The sequence below is a fragment of the Tachypleus tridentatus genome, chromosome 13 (genome assembly GCF_004210375.1).
Source record: "Tachypleus tridentatus isolate NWPU-2018 chromosome 13, ASM421037v1, whole genome shotgun sequence".
NCBI classification, from domain to species: Eukaryota; Metazoa; Arthropoda; class Merostomata; order Xiphosura; family Limulidae; genus Tachypleus; species Tachypleus tridentatus.
Window position 1 is genome coordinate 226,023,846 of NC_134837.1, and position 19,890 is coordinate 226,043,735.

The following is a 19,890-nucleotide window of genomic DNA, read 5'->3' on the forward strand; positions in this document are numbered from 1 at the left end:
GCTTCACAGTTATTCAGATATTGAAAAATTTGTAATAAATTACATTTTTTTATTAGTAACATTGAAATACTGAAACAAAAATTAATAGTTAATGGATTTAATAATTAAATTTTAGATAAAATTATTAAACTATTCTGTAATAAATACAAAAATTTTCTAAAGATTACAAATACTTAATTTTAGTGAAAAATAAGGTTGTTTAAGAACTTGGTACTACTTTATGTGGATGTATTCCTTGAGCCATATATAAAAGCATGACAGTCACAGTAAATTTAGTGGACTGATATGGTTCAATGTCATGTTAATTAGTGCCTCTACCATACTGGGGGCAGAAATGCTAACATCAAGAGGTAAGTTTCATCTTACTTACCCCCAAATGTCGGTACTTTATTTTCTATTTTTATTTTTATCTTTTTACCTTTATCTTTTTCTTATTTTTATTTTAACTTGGGAGAGCAGTCACCTTCCCACAACTGTTTGCAGGCAGTAAAGGGTGATATAGATGTGGGGTGTTGTGGGTTTGATTGCCAACATCGTGCTCTCCAAATTTCTAATTTTATTTTGTGAGACTACCAAATTTGAGGTTAAGACTGATAGATGGTGTATCCTCACCACAATGTGGATCTTCCTTCTGCAGTCACTTCCAAAACCTAGGATACACTTTATAATCCCACATTGTAACTTTTACTCTGGGATCGTTTTTAAAAATGCAGAGTATTTTGTTATTTTTTTAAATTTTAATATGTTTTGTTTTGGTTTTTAAACATTATGGTTATAATATAATTAATCAGAGGCTGGGACTTACTGTTTCTAATGCAATCTTTCCTCATAATTTTATTTAGTTATTTAGCATCATTTAAATGTATTTATTTGATTTCATTAATATATATATGTATATATACACATACATATATACTTTTAGTTGCCATGTCTACAAGTATAACAGAACTAAAAATAGCTGTTAGAAGTCTGTCATATATATCTGATCTACTGGGTGTTAAAGCTGGGAAATCTGGTGGTCTCCTGTAGTGGTCCTGGTGGTAACAAGATGTGGGCTAAAGCTTTTAAAATGTTAGAGGTGAGTTTTGAATCTGGGTGTAATAATATGTGGTCAAAAACAGTTAAGTAGAGGTATGAATTCTAGTTCAAGCTTAAAAAATGAGTGGTTAAATATTTGAAGTTACTAGAAAAGAGCTGTCATTTGAATGTAATGGAATGTGGATTAAAGTAGCTTTAAGATCCAGAATATGTTTGGAAAAACCTGGCGATAAAATTGAAATTGGTTATTCTTAATTTTTTTTAATGGAAACTAGAATTTTTTACAAGACATTTTCATAAATTTAAATAAAATAATGATCTATATTTCCAGAATGTAACTTTATTATCTCAGTATTTCACTATTACTGCTCCTTATGAAGCTTTAAAAGCAAAATTTTGAGTTAAAAGTTATATACTGAAGATGTAAACCATTATTTTATTTATGGTTATAAAAATGTGCTAGATTTGAATTCTAGTAATTTGAGGTAACTGGTATACACAGCCTTTGGAATGTTTAATAAGGAATTTGTATCTATCACATTTTATATTTTTAACTAAAGCTTTTAAAATGTCAAAGATGAGTTCTTGTATTAATAAAATAAGGTGTAAGTCAAAGTTTTCAGAATATTAGTGTTGGATGCTGAATTGTGGTAAGTGCATACACTCAGTCCACAAACATTAGGATCTAATATGTGAAAGCACAGGAGTATTAATTTGTCACAGATGGAGAAGTGAAAAAGACAGAATACAACATTGAAATAAAAATAAAATTGTTTCTTTATTGAGAATAAACTAGAAAAAGATGAGTCAGTCACAAAGCTGTTGTTCTTTAACAATAAAAAAATCTTAATGAATGAAATGAGTTAATATTTATGTGATGAATTACAGATAAGCTAAATTTTGCTAAAAATAAGGATGAACACATGATGAGAAACAATGATGGATAGAATATGGATGAGTCTTTGCTAGCAAATTGGGTGAGTATGCCAGACTGAATCTGATGTTGTGTGGTTCACACCCCGTTACTGCCAAAAATTTTGCTTTGTACTTTGAACGTTGACACAAGTATGGTATAAAGATGATGGCTGAATACTACCACTCTATTAGAGTAGCTTAAGAGTTGATGATTAGTAGTATTGACTAGTTACCTTTCATCTAGTCTATCATTTCAAAATTAGGGGTGATTAAAGCAGGTAGTCCTAAACTGTCATTGGGCAAATTTTGAACAAACATTAATATATCTTGGTGCTCTCAGTTGATACATACAAACTGCCTTCTTAAAAATTGGAAAGAACCTTGTCTGACAGCATCAAACTACGTTCATAATCCACACTCTGCATCTGACTAATCAGAAAACAGACACTTGGATTTAGAACTTTGTTTTCATGTAACAGTCACGAGGTAGACATCTGTGTACTAGATAAAGTAGGATACATAATAATTTCTTGTGATGCAGCAGATAAGTTTGTCAAATGGATAGACTCCAGAAAGTAATGCCTCAGGCTGAATTTAAAATGTTCCAGATTTGAACTTTGAAAAATTCAGATATTTTCTACGTAAAAATAGATATATACTATGGGAGAGTGAGATGTGTAATATTTACATACACAAGGTTTCAGATCATTAGATGTGAGTTCTCGTTCTGAGGAAACGGGATTTGAGCTCAAACCTTCAGAGTATTAGCTATGACATTTTAATGAGATGTGGACATAAACCATAGAATAAAAGATGTTACTTCTTACTTGAATATAAATAGGTAAGGGCTTAAAGTTGTAAAGTATTAGGTATGAATTCTGGTCTTCAGGTAACAAGACAAGCATGAGACATTGGTACATTAAATGTGAGTTTTGAACTTGAAACAGAAAGGATGGTTGAAAATTTCAGAATATTAAATAAAGTATTTATAAAAGTTCTCCTGTATTAGACTGTCTAATTAGTTTTAAATTTAGATTTTTTATTGACCAGTGTTTTTTTAATTCATAATAAATAATCGTTTTCTTTCTTTCCAATATTTTAAAACTGTTCAGTAGTTATATGATTGCCACTACAAACTAGCACATTTTAACATATTTGATTTTTCCACAGGTCTTGGTAAACTATGTTCATTTTCTTCATCTGTCAATCTTCTTGTAGTAGACCCTATATATTCCTTGGAATGCTTGGAGCATTTATAGATATTCATAACATTTGATTGCTTTTGCCTCTTTGTTTTTAAATACAAAATAATTCCTTTTTTTGATGATCGGTTTAATGATGACTCTTAAAAAAGTTCTGCTTGCAAATAAATGTTGCACAGTAATGGCATGTTTACTGGTTAAAGTTAATGTTACATGAAGTCTTTTTTTATCACATCATATAACTCCTCTTTAGGGGTGTAAACTTATTTGATGTACTTGTTTATTATGTTAGCTAACTTCTGTTATAAAATTATTTTTACTTAAATAAGTGTTAAATTTATTTATTTTCTTTTAATTTTGTATTGAATTCCAGTTTCAAACTTCCCATCCTTATTGATGACCAGGATATTCAGGAATGCTAGACAAGAGGTGTTTTATTTTTTCCATTGTGTGTTTAATATTCCCTTACTGCTTATTTAGTTATTAAAGAAACTTCTCCATCTGCTTTGGATTTTCAAATACAGTGAAAGTATCACCTACATATCTTCTATATAACAATGGTTTAAAGTCTTTACGATATTCTCTTAACCAAATCTTTTAATGATAATTCAAATGCATTTTCTGATATAGGAGCCAAACTAGACCCCATGATAACTCCATCTATTTGATCATGTACCTTTCCATTAAATAGAATGTGCTTCTTTAATTACTATTTTGCATATTTTACAAAATACTTCTTTGGATAAAGCATTAGAACTACCTTCATTATTGTAAATAAAGTTTACACATCGCTCACTGGTTTCATCCAAAGATATTTTAACAAATAGTGATTCTACATCAAACCTAGTAGTTACCACATCATTTTCAGAATTTAATTATTTGATGTTGTGAACAAACTCAAAATGGTCTTTTAAATTATGTTTATTACCTACAAGTTCCTTAATACAATTGCTCAAATAAAAGCAAATCTTAATCCTTGAGACTACTTTCTTTTTTATATAATTTAAAGTATACTTTGATAGGTTTTTAATGACAAAAACTTCACAAAAATTATTTACTTGTTTGAAATTGCTTTAAATTATGAAATATTTTATTCTTTATCAATCTTAGTTTTAAAATTTATCATTTTTTGTTGATTATAATTTTTTTAGTAAAGAAAGAAATCTACAGCTATAATCCCATTTTTAAATGTAATTTTTCTTCAAGTCAAGTGTAAGTTTTAGAGATAGTTATTTTTTAGGTTTCAGAAAATCTTAGGATGGTGTTTAGGAAGAAGTAACAAAGTTTTAGAAATAGATGAATTTGTTTGTACAAAGTGATATTGTGTTTAGCTGTAAATAAAGATTGTCAGTAATTAGAGCTGATTAAAGATTTGACAGTGTTTACAGTTTTACATGTTATTGTGTGATGAGAAAGACAGTAAATGTGACTTTTTTTACATTTTATAAAAATGATTAACAATTGTGGAAGACAATTTGAAATTATGACAGCATTTTGAGATAAATAAACATGCAACATTAAGTAAGTTATTTAGGTAGGTGACATTGTTGGTGGTATAGATGCTTTACGTAAAGAGCGGGAAAAGTGGCTAGATAGTCCAGACCTTGTGATGAGGGCTGCACGACATTATGAAGGTGCTCTTCAGGCTTTGATAAGACATGCAGTAATGTCTGTTTATGAGGTTAGTAGAAAATAGTTAAATATCGTGAGAGAAAATTAAAATATTTTGGTTTATGTTGTATTGTTTGCATATAAATATTTTATGCATGTTAAATATATTTTATCTGTGATAGTTACACAGCTGTATTTACTATCTGCTTTACTCTCTTTGTTTTTAAGATATAATGATTAAAAAAACCACAAAAATTGAAATTTAAGTTGCTTTATCATTTTCTTAATTTCAGTATTTTGGAACATTGCATCATCAGTAAATTTGTATAGGATATTACTTTGTTGATGATAAATGTTCAACTTAAGTAGGACATCATTTGATATAGGCAGCTCAAGTGTAACAAAGAGAGTTTAATAAATATTGTGATTAAGTATGACATTATTTATATTGATATGTGTGTGGTTTAATTACGACATTATATATATAACTTAATAAGGGCAGTGATTTTTTAATAATAGATATATAGAATGTAAGTGTTTTGTACTGAAAAGGTAAGTACAGTTTAATTAAAATATCTAGATCACATAATTATGATATGATTTATACATATTTAAAACAAAATGACACTGTTTGATTTATTACAAACATGGAACCATGTATTAGTGTGCTTTTAGCAAGCAAAAACATTGAAATATGTAAAAGTATTTTCATTTTTTACTTGTCTGGAGTTTTCAGTTGAGTGAATTATTGTTTTCTGCAACTGAAGCCATTAACAGAATCTCACTATACAGACTGCTTATAAAAATGTTGATTCTTCATAGACAAAGATAACTTCGGTATTCTTCAACTCAGTTGCATTTCCTTTACTTCCATGTGGTTATCACATTAATAGCGCCTGGCCCAGTAGGATAGAAATGGATTCAAACTGCAAAAATATATTTTCAACACATAATATCTAACATGGGTTAACCAACATAATTTCCCACTGTTAGTATCAACTTACACTTGCATTATTTCTTCCTTGGGTCTTTTTCAGATAGTTTTGGAACCGGCTGTATGGGACTTGGAAAGTTTTTCCAAGTGATGTTATTTTCCAATTGTGGCAGTACACTTTTAACTTGTATTTTCATGCATGTTAACTGCATATTGTACTTAAAAATAGTAATAACGAAAGATTTAGAGAAAAGTGTTTGCTTACAAGATCTTTTAATCTGCATGATTGAAAGTATTTTTATCAGAACCAAGTAAAAAACTGGGTATACCAAGTTTACATTTTACATAATATTTAAGCTACTGCCCTTGAATTTCTTTTAGTTCTAATCATCTTACCCACTCATAAATATTGTGATTTGATCAAGTCAAAATATTTTGCTGAAAAACACCAGTTAAAACTTTGTTTCTCTTAAACTTAAAACAACTTTCTTTATTACTCTTATTTGTCCACTAAAATGTTCAATACCTAACAACTATTTCAGTATTGAAATTGAAGGATTCTTTTATGAATAATAAGGAAAATAACAGAAGCACTTTATCTTTAAATATTTTTAGGCCAGTGATCACAGTTAACGTCATATCACAATGTCGTAACATCCTGATCTGGTAAAATCATTTATTGCCATTCAGCTGTTGCTTAATCATTGTGTTCTTCATGTAATTGATACATATGTGTTATATAACATTTATGAAGGGCATTATGTAATGTTGATGTATGTGCAAAAGATCACACACATATATATTTATGTGCCTATAGTGTTATATGCACATTAACATTGCACATTATTATATATATTAGTAACTTAAACAGACTGCTTGCTGCTTCTTCAAAAATTACTTCATTGCAATAATGTACTGCTTTTTATGAGTTCTCAGTTTCAAAACTGGCAGAATGCAGCCAACATAAGACTTTTCAGTGAAAATTATCATTATCCAATATTAACATTCATGTATTGTTATAACACAGGGGTGTGCAACATTTGACGTCGGTGGGCCATATAACCAACTTCATCAATCAAGCGGGGCCACTTAAAAAACAAGCTTATTCGTGTACATGCACAATAAATTAAAAAAAATTCTCAAAATGCAAGCAATAATATTTTATATTTTTGCATGAGTGATCATTTTAGTTCGACACTTGAAATTTAGAGTCCTTGCAGAGCTTGTCAATATCAGCTTTGACAGAAGTGGTTGCCACTCTTAACTGACTGGTCAAATGTTCATCAGTCAGCTGACTTCTACATTTGGTTTTGATGAGCTTCATTTTGGAGAAAAATTGCTCACAGCAGTAGGTGCTACCAAAAAGGGAGGCAATTCTTTGTGCATGACGGACAAATTGGGAAACTTTTCACGCACACAGAGTTTGTAAAAGTCTAGCAAACTGTTTTCAGAGAATTTCCTTTAGTGTCCATGTCAGCCTGCAGTTCAATGAGTTCCATTTGGCAATCATCAGGACTGTCTTCCACTGCCAAATCAAAAGGTTGAGCTAACAATTTCAATCTAATTTCAGTTTGTCTGAAATCTGGAAATCTGTTTGCAAACTCATCACGCAGCTTTTGTACACTGGTTCCATATTTGTTGCAATCCAGATTAGAAATTCCAGTTTCCTGGTTGCAAGACATGTAAAATGGGTCAATATGGCTCTTCTCAACTGAACCTGAAAAGTTCCAATTTCTTCTCAAAAGCACAAATATGCTCAAACAACTTATTCACAAGTTGACTTTTCCTTGTAGTTTTAAGTTTAAATCAGACAGATGCTGTGTAATGTCTGTGAGGAATGCTAAGTCATTCAGCCAGTTCTCATTGCTCAAGAAGTCCACATTCTGACGCTTGCTCTCCATGAAGAACTTAATCTCCTCTCGCAGATTCCAGAATCTCTTCAAAGTAGCAGCTCTACTAAGCCAACGCACAGCAGAGAAGTACAAAACATCTGAATACTCACTGTCCAGCTCATCTAAAAAGTTTTAAATTGTCGATGATTTAATCCTCGTGTTCAATATAATTTACGCATTGACTACATTTTTTCATGACTTCTGCAAAATCCAGAACTTTGGTGCACAAGCTCTCTTGGTGAATAATGCAATGGCTTACAACTACGCCTTGTGCTCCAATTGCAGTTAGAAATTTCTTGGTGAATCCATTTGTCCTACCTGTCATGGAAGGAGCACCATCTGTTGTAACACCACATAATTTATAAGGATTCAGTTCAAACTTTTCTACAACCTTAAGCACTTGTTCACAAATATCCTGTCCTGTGGTTGTGGAGGAAAGGCTTGCCATATCTAAAACTCTTCGAAAACATCAAAGCCTGCAGTAACAGCTCTGATGAAAATGACAAGTTAGGATGTGTCATTGATATCAGTGCTTTCATCCAAAGCCAGACTGAAAGCTTCACACGAATTCAATCTCTCTTTCAAAGTTTCTTTGATGTCCTCTGAAAGATCTTTTGTCCCATGTGAGACAGTAAAGTGGGAAAGACTAGTTTGCTCCACCAAATATTTTTTCTCTGGACATGCATATTCTGTGAATATTGTTAAACAATTTTAATAAATTCTCCATCACTGAAAGGCTTTCCCTTTTCTGCCATACATTCACAAAGCTTAAAACTCAGTTTTGTCACCAGTTCTGAATTTTTCTTGAAAGTGGTAAAACACCTTGTTGCTTTTCAATGGATGTTTTAAATGTTCAATTTTGTCCTTTCGTGCCTGACCAACAATTTCATCAAACTGGGAGGAGTGCTTAGTTGCGTAATGTCGCTTAATATTGTACTCTTTCATGACTGCAATTGTAGTTTGACAGACGAGGCAGACAACACCTTGATTATGTGGGACAACAAGATATTTTGTGCACCATTCACTGTTGAATAACCTTCCTCATCATCAATTTTTCGTTTCTTAACTGCTGACATTTTACTAGTCCTGAAATCAAAACAAAAATTATTCTCACGAAAATAGCAAAGTAGAAAAAAACATAGAATTTATTTACACATGGAACCTCTTATGGACAGAAACACATGTTTCTAAATTGGCATCCCGATCATAGCCTTCCGTACTTAAATTAATTGAGAATAGCAAAATACAGTGTGACCTCGCCTATTCAAGGGTTTGCCATTCATGCCCCGCATATTCGCTGGTTATGCGCTGAACTGCGCTTTTGTAGGTCACAGAGACTGAAAGGGCTTTTCGAGGAGATTTCTGTTGTATTTACTCAATCAAGCCGTTTTATCAATTGTCGTCTTCACCAAACAAGATTGACTGCTATTGGCTGACTGCCTCAGCTTCCCCAACAACGCAAACGGCAAAGCACAGCCCGGTAACGCACGGTACAATTTAGTGAAATACATAACAGTATGCAATATTGCTACATTATTACTGCATCAATGAGTATAAGTATCATTAGTGTTTGGGAAGCATTTCATATAGTATATAATCGCATACATATACGCTTTAAAACTGCATCCAATATTCAGCGGTTTTTCGCTATTCGCTGGAGGGTAAAGAACGTAACCCCGCGAATAACGAGGTCACACTGTACATAGAATCAGATGCATCTGAAAGCAAAAATTTTAATAAATTCAGTAAAGTCACAACAATATGCTAAATAATAATCAATTTACCTTCAATCTCTTGTAGTAACTGTAAAAGGTAATAAAATTTTCACCAATAATGAATGACGGACACCACAGGTTAGGGAAAATTGTCGCCAGCGGGCCAAGGCGAGGTTCAGGTCATGACGTTGAGTCTTAGACAATAGTGCTAGTGCACGTCACCTATTCATGCCCTAAGGAGGCCGACCAATCGAATTCGGCCTGCTCCTCTCTAGCAAAGATAATTTTAGAAGTTTGTCGAGTCGAAGCCTGGGAATCCTGTAGGATCGATGCTTTTAAAAATATTCCATTTGCGTTGGATTACAGATCAGGCCACATGGTTAGATTACAACAACTAGGGCCACACTAAATGGCTTGGCGGGCGGGTTGTATTCATGGGCCGCCTGTTGCACACCCCTGCTATAACATGTGGAAAATTCATCAGACTTAGGAGGAGAATCTAATGAGAACCAGATGGCATGCTCCTTTGAACTCTTGCCACTGAGCTAGGTCATATCAGTGTTTTTCTTAAAATGCCTAATGAAATTATACCTTGGAAATTTCTCAGAAGCTTAGAAAGTAAGGGTCACTACATCCTTTCAGCTGTGTTTTTGAACACCCATCCATCATCTTCAACTAGTGACATATTAGGCATTATATCCACTAGTACAACCCATCATAGTTTATGGAAGTCAAGTGGAAATCACATAATTTAGTCTGTTCATTATATGGTGAATGTCACATAAGAACTTGGAAAGCTAGGAACTCTACTTCCAGTGATTCATATTACCATTTATCTGTGGAATCATAAATGCTAATCCCAGCCATACTGATCAAGATGCTAGTAGTTGATGCTCAGCAGACTCTCAGAACTGTCTCCTGCATATAACTCTAGAGTTTCATCATTTGATAGCCAGCTAAATATTTTCAGCTCTTTTTGTCCTCGTTGGAAGAGTTGATGTGAAAAGAGATAGCTTCCCCATCTTCCACTGATTCCTTGCCAAACTAGTGTATGAAAGATTTGTCTGAAACATTGAGATGCAGAAAGTCAACGTGTTTCATAAGATTTTGCCTATGTCAAATATGTTGTAACTCAAATTCAAGCTAATAAATCAGTTCCTTCACCATTTTATCATTTAATTTTTTCTGACTTATGGTGATCTTTCCTAACTGTTGACATGATAATCACAACTGGAGAAAACCAAACACTCACTGAAGGTTTTATGATTCTGTTATTTTAGTTCAGTACTGACTACACCTCTAGTGATCCAGACAAGCCAACATGATGGTTGGTTGGTCATATGTATGTCAACTGTGTCTGTGTGAAGTTGATTTACTGTTGTCCAGTTGGCAGTCTGAACCCATGAATGCATCAGCATATACAACCAACAAATCATTGAGTTGTTGTCACTGCTTTAAGTACAGATTGTAAAGTCCTGAAACTGTGATTTTAGATGTGTTAGCAACCATGTACTTTCAGAAATGGAGTAGTGGTTGCAGTTGTAGCATTACTGTTAGCTTCAGTTCTTTCTTCTTTGTTTTCTATGCCAATGACCATTCAAGCTGGAAGCTAGATAACTAATCATTCATAATTTCATAAATCAGGGACTTTCATTCCTTCTTAGGCATATAACTGCCTGAATTGCCACATACACTCACACTGTTAACTTTTTATGAGTCTCACCTGGCCAATATCAGATAACTAACATAAAACATTATTTGTTGCATTGGGAGGAATTTAAGGGATAACTACTCAATGGTCAAAAACATTTGCTTTACCTACCCTACTACACAGCAAGGAATTGGCAGTTAACTTCTTTGCAGGGATCTAACATTCCTCTTTGTAACAGAATGTGATAGAAACTGCAACTGTAAGAGTGAAAATATCTATTACACCTTAATGATATCTCATTGTCTTGAAAGCTTCTTGATGAACTTGTCCATGAGGATATCCTTGCAATTTGCAGAAGCAGTGCTTTCCCAGTTGTTTTAGAACATCATAAACAAAACCTGCTTTGCATCTATTTGCCAACTAAGCATTGTAGGTTTGAATCCTGTAACTGAACATGGTTGCCACCTGTTCAGACATAGTAACATTATAAGTGATGGTCAGTCCCACTATTTGTTAGCAAGAGTAAGCCATGAGTTGGTGGTAGATGGATCTGATTAGTTATCTTCCCTCTAGTTTGTCAGTTCAAAATTAGAGACAGCTATCAATGATAGCCCTGAAACTTCAAAACAAGCAAAAAATGTTTTTTTCAGTAATGTTTGGATAATGGTGGAAATGAAATTGGCACACAAGTACATATCTGAAAGAATCCTGGAATTTTGCAGCCAGATTATTTTTGGATTTGAGAATTCTCAGTATATCTATTTCTTTATACATGAAGTTTTTGTCACAGTAACTCGTTTTCTCTTGTCATTTAATCTGATAGGAATTAAGGGCAATAACTTCATTTGGACCTATAGAGAGTTTTCATGAACTGTCATAGCATTGCATGTTTAGTCACCTTGTCTCTCATCATTTCCATCGCTAGTGATGACATAGGTTAAAAGATCTTCTTGCTCTTGAAGTTGATTATCAAGTGCAAATTGTGAGTAAAGTTGATTTCTTTTAGGAGAATTACATTATAGGTGTAATATTCAAATATATTGATATCTGTCAGAAACATACCAAGTTAGTTTCTTCTTATTCTCCACTTAAACCCCTCAGAGTGGATTCCTGTACGTGGTGAAGGGACCTCCCAGAGAAGGTTCTGTTTTTTCAGTTTACCTCCTCTGAGATCTAAATATCCACCCATGTGTTTCCCGTGTGTGGCGACCCATGAAGGGGAGGAGAGGATCCTGGTGATTGAGGGGTCCAACCCTAATGCACCACTTTGGCTTTGAATTCCTGTAGATGGGCAGCCTTTGGGTGGCCACCTTTGGGTCAGTTGGCTAGTTCACTTGGGCTAGGGTCAATCAAATACCAGTGCTGGATGTTCTCAACAGGTATTGTGAACATTGTATCTGATGCTGGTGTTTGGGCAAAACCCTGGCATTGCTGCAGTGTTCTTGTTTGACATTGTAGTGCATCCACTTGTAGGGCTTCATTGTGGGTGGTATCAGTGAACACCAAAATTTCTTTTTTTTATTATGGATCCTCCAAATAAAAATGAAATAGTGAAAAAAGAGTCCAAAGGTAAATGACCACATCTTGAAGATTCTGAGCAGCAATCTTCAACATCTGTAACACCTGTTGATACCTCTTTTTCTTATCCTACATTCTGTTTCAGACAAGCTCTTAGGACAAATGTCTACCTTTTTCGTTCAGAAGAGACGAGAGGGACTTGCTGGCTCTCTAGAATCAGTAAAGAAGCTTTGATCTGGTGACATATTGGTGGAAACATCCACATCTCAACACAGTGAACTCCTCTTGCATTCAAAGGCAATTGGGGCAATTCAAAATACCTATTGAGGTTACACCTCATGCAACTTTGAATTAATCACAAGGAGTTATTATTAAGAGGGATTTGAAGAACATCCCTGAGTCAGAGATTCTTGCTGGTTTTTCACCCAAGGAGTTTCTGCAGGGAGGTGTATCTCCACTCGCAAAGATGTAATTACTATGCTGACCAATATCCTCATTCTGACATTTACATCACCCTGTCCACCTGCCACCATCAAGGCAGGTTATCTTAATTGCAAGGTGTGGCCATACATTCCAAACCCTCTCCAATGTTTCCAGAGTCAGCAGTTTGATCACTCGAAGACATCATGTCATAGTTCCTTGACATGTGCTCATTGCAGAGGCAAAGACCATGATGCCTATGTGTGTAAAACAGATCTTCATTGCATCAATTGCAATGGCTCTCACTTTTGCTACTTTTGTTCTTGCCCTAAATGATTTAAAGAAAAAGAGGTGCAGCATTTGAAAACAGTTCATAATATTACTTATCCTGATGCTTGAAAGTTGTTGTCCACTACTTCATCTAGTATGTATGCTGCTGCACTTCGTTCTACTACTACAGTGGGAGTGCAGACAGATCTCTCTGTGCCTCCAAGAGAATCATTCTCAAACCATATGAAAAGTTTTTTGACCTCCATGGTTAAAGAAGTTGATGAATCAACTTCAACACCCATCGCTGTCCCTTACATACATTCCAACAAATCTCATGATCCACCTCCTTTGGTTCCTTATACAGGTGTCTTCTTGGATGTATCTTCTTCTCCCACCTCAAGATGCAAAACAATCATTTGTTCATGTACTCATTCACTGGAATCCTCTTCCAACAGCAAAGACCTGCTGAATCAACCCATGGCAGGATCCATGGAGGTTGATAGACCTCCCTCAAATAAAGACAGTAAAGAAAAAAGACATGGTTGTAAACAGAAGGGTTCTTTACTCAATTTGCCTACACATAAATAAAAATGGCCAGTTTCATACAATGAAACTGTTGAGGTTTACGTTCTAATCTGGATGACACCAAACAATGATTGCTTCCTTTCATCCTGTATGTCTTTTCTAACAGGAAACATTTCTGAAACCTGCTGATACAGTCACCTTTCAACAGCAATGACGGGCTGTGTGATGGATAAGTGCACAGAGGGATGGCACTATTGGTTGTTCAGCATGTGCCCACACCGTCTTTGCCACTCTGCACACCCTTGGAGGCCGTAGCCATCCATATCTCCTTGGATTATATCATGACTATTTGTTCTCTCTACCTGTCACCTGGTGAGACGTATGATCACTCAGACCTTGATTCTTTCATTGAACAGTTGCCATATCCCTTTTTAATCCTGGGGAACTTTAAAGAACATCATCCTCTCTGGGAAAGTGCTGATATTGATAGAAGGGGCAGCTCCTCAGAGTGTATGCTCTCTGATGACAACCTTTCTCTTTTCAATACTAGCTTTTCCACTTATTTTCATGCACTTTGTCAGTCCTTTACTGCTTTCAGTCTTTCAATTTGCTCCCCTTCACTATTCTCCCATTTTTCATGGAGGGTTGACAGTAATCCATGAGGCAGTGATCATTTTCCTATAATTTTGGAGAGACTGGCCATGGTCACTACCACCCGACCCATCAGTGGAAGCTGGATTACGTATGCAAACTGGCCCTCTTTCGTTGCTCTCGAAGAACTTAGTCCTGCCATCATCTGTTCTGGCATCAATAACTGACTGTGTGGCAGCAGTAACTGACTATCCCTGGTGGAATCCTGCCTGCCATATGGCATGGAAGGGTAAAGAAAATGGCCCTGGGCTACATAGATATCCCACACTCTTGAACCACATCGCTTTCCAGCAGGCCTGTGCACATGCTCAGTGGATATGATGTTAAGCCAGAAGGAATCTTGAATTAAGTTCATAACTGGCATATGTTCTACCACCAGTTCCAAAGTCATATGGGATAAGATTCAAAAGATCAGTGGGCAATATGATTCTGTCCTTCTCTCAATCTTATTCTCTGATGGCCAGGAAGTAGCTGATACCTGGAGTATTGCAGATATTCGAGGTGAAAGCTTTTGCCAGGTATCTGGCACTTCTGCTTCTTTCTCCATCTTCTTAGCAATCAAGACTCGGCAGAATGACCGCTTTCTTTTCAAGCTTATTGTCTCTATGACTACAATCTTCTCTTTACAGTGGTTGGAACTCAAACTGGCCTTTCATCGGTCTGGCAGTAAGTACATCAGTTAGATCTGATGATGTACACTATGAAATGCTGCACCATCTATCTCCTGCTTCTCTTGCTGTTCTTCTGATTGTTTTTAACCGAATCTGGCAGGAGAATGTTTTTCCTGATGCCTTGTGTCAGGCTATTGTACTTTTCTCTAAGCCTGGGAAGGATCCCAAGATTCCTTCAAACTACTGCCCAAATGCTTTGACGAGCTCTCTCTCTAAGACCTTAGAGAGGATGGTTAATGCTCATCTTGTTTGATTCCTCGAATCAAACAATCTCCTTTCCCCCACTCACTGTGGGTTCCAAATACAGTGCTCCACCGTGGACCACTTGATTTGACTTGAAACGTCAATCAGAAAAGCCTTTCTCAAATGACATCTCGGATCAATATTCTTTGACATTGAGAGTTGAGAGGGCTTATGACACAACATGGAGGTATGGCATTTTGCGAGACCACCCTATATATATAGGTTATATGGTCATTTGCCCATTTTGATTAAAAAGGTTTTAATGGACAGGAGATTCCAATTTTGTGTGGGTTTGACTCTTTCCTGTTCCTTTCTACAGGAAAATGAAGTCACTCAGGGCTGAGTTTTGAGTGTCACACTTTTCAGTATAAAAATTAATGCCATCACTGAACAACTCTCACTGGATTCATTTTTTGATGGACAGGAGATTCCGAATTTGTGTAGGTTCAATACTTTCCAATACTTTTCTACAGGAACTTGGAGTCTCTCAGGGCTGTGTTCTGATTGTCACACTTTTCAGTATAAAAATTAATGCCATCACTGAATAACTCTCACTCACTGTTGCAAAGGGGATCTATGTCAATGACTTTCACATTTCATGTCAGTCATCAAACATGTGATATATTGATCTGTAGCTACAAACTGTCCTCAGTCATGTACTGAAGTGGACCACGGCACACGGCTGCAATTTCTCTCTCACTGAAACCTTTTGTGTGCTGTTTTGCCATCAACAAAGTATTAACCCTGATTCTGAACTTTGTATCGGTGAAATTGCACTGCTTGTGGTCCCTGAGACCAAATTCTTGGAACTTGTCTATGATCGTAAGCTGACCTTTATACCACACATTAAGCAGCTATGGGTCAAACATACAAGATAACTGAACATCCTCTGTGTCCTCTCTACCACCACTTGGGGAGCAGATCGATGTTCTGTGCAAAAGATATATCATGCTCTTAATCGATCAAAACTCGACTATGGATCACTGGTTTATGGCTCTGCCAGACCCTCGGCCTTAAAGATGCTGGACCTCATTCATCATCACGGACTTCGGCTCTGCACTGGGGCTTTCCGCATCTCTCCAGTTCAGAGCTTATACATAGAGTCTTATGAACCTTCTTTGCACCTTTTTTTCTTATTGTGGTGGTGTTTTGCTGATTATGTTGTAAATCCCTGATAGTAGTCTACTTAACTAAGGACTATTTTTTCTTAAGCTCTTTCTTTTTATAGTATGTTACTACCTTTTGACTTGTTTGTTCTTCTAACTCCAGTTCAAGGGTGCTGGTAAATGTAAGTTCCCAAAAGTGTATGTAATGATTTTAAAATTATCTGAAGCTTATGAGTTTATTTTGTGTTTCTACAATTCTGGTAGGCATCTTGCTTACAGTAAGTTTTTCTTTTGGGCAATGTAGCTATAGTTATCAGCTGTATGATTGTTGATTGCATTATCTTCTTGCATCTATTTAAGAAAAAACTAGTTCACTTAGAAAGTTTCATCATGTAGCTTTAAGAAATTAGAGTAGATTTCTTCAGTTTTTTTGACAAGTTGTAAAACACCGTACAACAAATTAACTTGAATGTTTTATCATTCTATGAGAAGACTTTTTGTTAATTATATAGAAATCTGGCATCTTTCATTGTCTCCTTCTTCCTTGCAGCTCCATAACTTTCTATTATATTTTAATTTTACAATCTGTTTTTATTCTACAAAATGAGTTTCTTGGTGTTGTAGTTTTCCATTAATTAGTGTTCAAAATTACTTGTGTGTAATGTTGGACATTGTTTTTCTTTCTTTTACATGACATTTATCTAAACAGAAATGTGTTCAATGACATTTTGTCTCATTTGGATGTAGAATAGCCTCTCTTACTTACTACTTGGTGTTGTAGTTTTCCATTAATTAGTGTTCAAAATTACTTGTGTGTAATGTTGGACATTGATTTTCTTTCTTTAACATGACATTTATCTAAACAGAAATGTGTTCAATGACATTTTGTCTCATTTGGATGTAGAATAGCCTCTCTTACTTTGTGAGGGTCATGTGCAGCTTTGTTGAATTCACTGATTTATTTTATATATATTTATATATTATAAAAAGTGAAGCATGCTGAGTTTTGAGATTATCTTTGGATTGCTAGTTAGCTCTAATTATCTCATATTGTTTAACCTTTTTCATTTGGGTGTGGCTCTTTTGGGTATGCCATAACATTAGTTTTACAGTGATACATTCAACTTTAATTAAACACTTTATTATCAGTAAATTTGGCATGAAAATACTGTTTATAATTTAAATTTTGTTATGTAAGTTTCAACTTATTAATTCCAAAATTAAACCTTAAAACATTCTCAATTGTCATTTTTATGTGACATCTTGCATACTTGATCTCCAATTTCTCCACTTTAGATTTTTTTCACCTGAAATAGGCTGCTACAGTTTATAACCAGTTAGATACAAAAACTATACATAATTTCATTTGAAACAATTATATGAAATTTACACCTCCTACAAAGAGATTTGTGTAACTTTGTCAAATCCAGCAAAGTAGCTTCCTTCTCTTCTCTGACATTTAACATTGTTTTGTTAATGAATTGTACTTGATTCATTGATATGTTTATAAAATATGAAGAAATTCTCCTTACATAAAGCTCATTACATTTTTTAAATTTTGATATGTATCAGTATATGTTCAGCTGCAGTTATTTGTTTGTTATCATTATTTTCTTACTCTGAATAGCTCATGGATTAATCTGTTTATACCTCATTTAAGAAATGAAATATATTGTAGTTATTTTGGGAAATTCTCTTCTTGAAAGCTACATGAAATCATCATGTTGGTTTTTTTTTACATCTGAATTTGTGATACTCAACAAGGCTTAAGGAAGAATGATTTTGATTTTTAGGAAATTGCAAAGCAGCTTGAGGACACAGCAAATACTAGAAATTCCTTTTTTTCTGTATTTTTTATCTGCTTTTATGTATTTCTTTAATAATAGTTATTAAAATGTAAAAATTAGCAACTTTAGTGAAATGAACATCTAATTTCACAACTTTGCATCTAAATATAATGCATTATATTTCACATATTTCTGCACTATAGATTTTTAATCTTTAATATAAGTTTTCCAAATTTTGTGAACAAAGTTTTAGTAATTTAAGAGTTACAAAAAAATTGTTTTACTTCACACCTCTGTATTTAGAACATATAAAAGCACAGCCAGGAGTGTTTACATGTGAGGAGGGTTCAAAATATTTTAAACTCTTTATTGCATGTGCCTTTAGTATGTTGTGAGCTGACATATGTAGCTTTACAATTTTGATTCATTTTATGTGGTTGCCTTTGCTGTAATTTTGGTCTGGTGTCATCCTCAGGCATTTTTATTTACTGATAGAAGTGTTTTCTTTGACACTGTACTTTTGCCTTTCATGGGTTGCATATGTCTGAAGCCTTTAGGTGGACAATGTTTTGATTTACATGTTGAAGCATTACCAATGAAAGTGGAAAATCATTTTTTTGTAGACTTGTACACGAAACCATACTTAAATTGTCTTTCTAAGAATACTTCAAAATTAGTGGGTGTGAGTAAGTGTACGAGCTTCCTCTTCAGAGTGGACCTTAAAACTGGTTAGTGTGTTTTTGAGGAACCATTGAGTATGGAGCTGAGATGGAAGATCATAGTTCATCCCATTTATTTGGAATTGACTGATTTTGGAACCAATTTAGTAGGTTCTAAATTACTAGTGCATATTCACTGTCTTATTGAATTGACAGGTACTTCTCTAATTCTCTTAGTTTTCTTTAACTTTAGTGAAGAGATTCTGTGATATAGTTCAAAGAGATTGTTAGATATTCTCTTCCTTTTTCTATCCTCTAAACACACTGGTGGACTGTGGAAGAAATTTAATAAATATATAAGGTTTAATAGATGTTATGTGGAAATAATTTCCAAGTTATATAACATGGAAATGTGTATTGATTAGCAGATTGCGATAAGTGAGACATGCAACACTTTAAAGGGCATGTAAAATTCAGAAAAATGAAATTTGTACATAATGACAAAATTGTAAACAATAAGTAATAAATAAGAAAGAAAAGACAACAATAAAAGATGCTATTCTTGCCATTAAAAAGTAAAATAGTATTGATTAATTCTATAAGTAAGCACCTTTTGTAAATATGTTTTAAGTTTGTAATGTTAATATGAGTAGAGGGTTTCATGTTATTGTTAGAATTTATTTTCATGAAACTTTTTATTTCATTTTAGCATATTAAACTGGTTCTTCTGCATTACCACCAATGAACACATGGGTGACTGCTGAATGTCCAGCAAGGGTGGACCTCCAAGGTGGATGGACAGATACTCCTCCAATATGTTATGAGATGGGAGGATCTGTTGTCAATGTAGCTGTACTGGTCGATGGAAAGGTACAGGAAAGTTTCACTGTATAATGTGAAATTTGTTAATTAATATTTTTGTATATAGTATTAAACTATATTCAGTCCATGATATCAGTATTGGTAATGTAATAATTCTGATTTAGAGGAATGATAACATACAGAGAAATCACACCAGCATAACAAGAGCTTCAAAGAGATGGTTGAAGAAAACTTAAGAACAAGTGAAACAGAAAATAAAC

General features: G+C 34.3%; 1 protein-coding gene across 4 annotated transcripts in view; it reads left to right on the top strand.

Annotated features, from left to right (window-relative positions):
• The window catches only part of LOC143241103 (L-fucose kinase-like), a 156,547-nt gene that overhangs the window by 117,623 nt on the left and 19,034 nt on the right, over positions 1-19,890 (top strand). For 3 of the 4 annotated variants that reach the window (XM_076484652.1, XM_076484654.1, XM_076484656.1), the window contains 3 exons: positions 923-1,078; positions 4,690-4,836; positions 19,518-19,678. In XM_076484652.1, the coding sequence (XP_076340767.1) occupies positions 923-1,029 (107 nt within the window). In that variant the 3' untranslated portion in view covers positions 1,030-1,078; positions 4,690-4,836; positions 19,518-19,678. Of the gene's footprint in view, positions 1-922; positions 1,079-3,528; positions 3,585-4,689; positions 4,837-19,517; positions 19,679-19,890 lie in introns of all 4 variants that reach the window. The other variant, XM_076484653.1, reaches the window with a different exon arrangement.